At 38.0% G+C, this 2,876-nt stretch overlaps 1 protein-coding gene across 1 annotated transcript; it reads left to right on the forward strand.

Moving 5' to 3' along the window:
- Nucleotides 1-67: 67 nt before the first annotated feature.
- Nucleotides 68-2,869, forward strand: LOC112095297 (phosphate transporter PHO1 homolog 10-like; the record flags this gene model as incomplete). The annotated part of the gene is made up of 7 exons (XM_024176993.1): nt 68-219; nt 304-562; nt 670-819; nt 902-1,051; nt 1,438-1,716; nt 2,549-2,685; nt 2,842-2,869. Coding segments are annotated over 7 exons (1,155 nt in total), but the record flags the coding sequence as incomplete, so codon positions are not given.
- Between the last annotated feature and the right edge of the window lie 7 nt (nt 2,870-2,876).

The raw sequence follows: 2,876 nt of genomic DNA on the forward strand, positions 1-2,876 counted from the left end.
TTTTTTTTTTTTTTTTTCACACACTAAGCAAGTGAGACGAGGATATAATTTGTTGCTTTGGTTATAGGCCTCATTAGTTCTGTGCATCTTGTTATTGTCAGGTTTCTTTTCTGGTTGCACGGTTATGCTACTCGTCGCCATTGTTCTAAGAATAGAATATCAAAAACTATTAAAGAAGGAGGGAATGCAATACATGCAGAGCATATTTCCTCTTTATAGGTAAACACAGACCAATCAAAATCCTTAGAGTCAATACAAACATTTCCATAAGTTTTTACTTCTCTCTAAGTGGAATCCTTGCAGTGTATTTCTATACATCGTCCTACACATGCTCGTATATGCTGCGAACATATATTTCTGGAGAAGATACCGAATCAACAATCCGTTTATATTTGGTTTCAAGAGAGGAACAGAATTGGGCTATCGCGAAGTTTTCCTCCTTAGCACAGGTCTTGCTGTACTTGCCTTGTCTGGTTTTTTGGCAAACTTGCACCTGGACATGAACTCAAGTACCCAAGAATTTAAGAAAGTCACTGAACTGGTTCCTTTGGGCTTGGTTACTGTAAGATTCTAAAAGTAACAAAAATGTCCTCTTTGATATTGCTTTATATTACCATGGAAAAATTCTCTTTCCTCACCATTGTTGTCTAAATATTTCTTCCTTTGCAGCTTGTTCTTCTCATCCTTGTCTGTCCTTTCAACATCTTATACCGATCGAGTCGCTTCTTCTTCATTCGATGTCTGTTTCGCTGTATATTGGCCCCTCTGTACCCTATGACATTCCCGGACTATTTTTTGGCAGACCAGCTTACCAGCCAGGTTTGTCAAAGCTACTTTAGCTTTTAGGCCTTGCAATCATTGATGTATTATAAGTTTGTAGTTCTAATTATTGTATCTTCAGATGCAAGCTTTAAGGAGTTCTGTTTTGTACGTTTGCTATTATGGTTTGGGAGAATACTCTAGGAGGCAGAACAAGTGCCACAAACATGGTGTCTACAACACATTGTACTTTGTTATTGCTATTGTACCATATTGGCTGCGCTTCTTGCAGGTGTGTATTCGCTTTCCGTGTTTTTCTCTTGCAATTACTTTTCCCTCTACTATTCTCTTTCTTGACGCTCGTGGACGTATTTATTGGTCATCTTCTATTTTTGTTGCGGTTTCCGTTGTTTCTTTCATTTGTATTTGAACTGTTGTTTTCATAATTATTTGCCATATTCTTCTTTTATTGTCATTTATCCCATTTCACTTCCATATATAGTTTTTTTTCCGAAACTCCCCTGTGAAATGAATTTCTAGCCTTTTAGATCGAGATTAGATCAATATCTCCAACTTTTCATGGTGTAATGCAAGCTTTGAAAATCACATCTTTGTACATCCTTTTCTTTCAAATTAAGAAAATTCTAACAAATAAGCATATGTGCATGTGTAATGCAGTGCCTCCGTCGTTTATTCGAAGATAAAGATGCAATGCATGGGTACAATGGTTTGACATATCTTTCAACAATTGTAGCAGTTCTTGTTAGAACTGCTTTTGAACTGAAAGGGGGAGTCACTTGGATGGTGTTTGCTCTGATCAGCTCAACTGTTGCAATGATAGTCAATGCATATTGGGACATTGTCTTTGACTGGGGGCTCTTGAGAAGGCATTCAAAGAACATCTATTTAAGAGACAGACTTCTTGTTTCACATAAAAGTGTCTACATTGTTGCTATGGTAAGTGCATCAAGTGATTTAAGTGATGGAGTTTTTGGCACTTTGCCCTCTGAACTTACTCTATTGGTAATTTGCCGTCTGAATTTTTTACTGTGGCAAACTACCCTTTGAGTCTTAATAAAATATGGAGTGCCCCAAATTCATGAATCATGTTTGAGTTTGGGAGGAAACACTGTTAGATACTAGTTCTTAGGTAGTTAATGTCTAAGAGGGGTTTAGTGGGGAGAAAGGAATTAGTTTGGGTTTGGATGTAATTTCTCTGAAATTATGTTAGTGCTGATTTGTCTTGGTTTTGGCTAGGATTAGTAGAATGGTATAAGGAGGGGAGACAAGGGGCTGAATGGGGTATGCTTAGAATTGTGAGGGATTTGGAAAACCTTAAGAGAGTTGGTGGTCACTCGAATACCACCGAATTAGGAGTCCTGGAGTACTCGAATTCTCCCATCTATCCGTTTATTTTCCGTTTAGTAGGGTAATCAGTGTTTGCTAGTGTTGATAATAAAAGAACTTCTTGTTTCCTATTCAATTTCTCTGTAAAATTCGGGTTTGAGTGTGCGTTAGGCTGTGGAAAAGACCAGGTCTCTATCAAACACTCTCATGCATGTGACATGACGTGCTCCGACCACCATATGAAATTTCAGTATTTAAAAGAGCTCACCTAATGTATACGAGGACGTTTCCATCCAAATTTTGTCGGTTTTCATTTGGGGCCCTAGGTGAAGAGTTAAAAACGACACGTACTCATAATTGATAAGATCATAAGGATGTGTTTTCCGTTAGCTTAATGTTTGCTGTGATCAATCTGATATGTTTGTGGCATTTTGTGACACAGGTCTTGGATATAGTCCTGAGACTTGCTTGGATGCAGTTGATGCTGGCATTTAATCTGCACACCGTCCATAAACTGAGCATAACAACCACTGTGTTCTGCCTAGAAATTATTCGCCGTGGCATTTGGAACTTCTTCAGGTATGATCTTGAGAATCCTCGTCTCTTTGTTTTCAATCTACACTTCAACAAGCAGAAAAGAGAACTTAAATGCCCTTATTACAAGGTTACTTTACATCTTGTGCTTGGTCATTTTATTGAGTTACTGAACAAAATATGCACAATCAATTTGCTCAGGCTGGAGAACGAGCACTTGAACAACGTAGGGAAAT

This window comes from Morus notabilis, unplaced genomic scaffold (genome assembly GCF_000414095.1).
Source record: "Morus notabilis unplaced genomic scaffold, ASM41409v2 C11474497, whole genome shotgun sequence".
Lineage (NCBI taxonomy): Eukaryota > Viridiplantae > Streptophyta > Magnoliopsida > Rosales > Moraceae > Morus > Morus notabilis.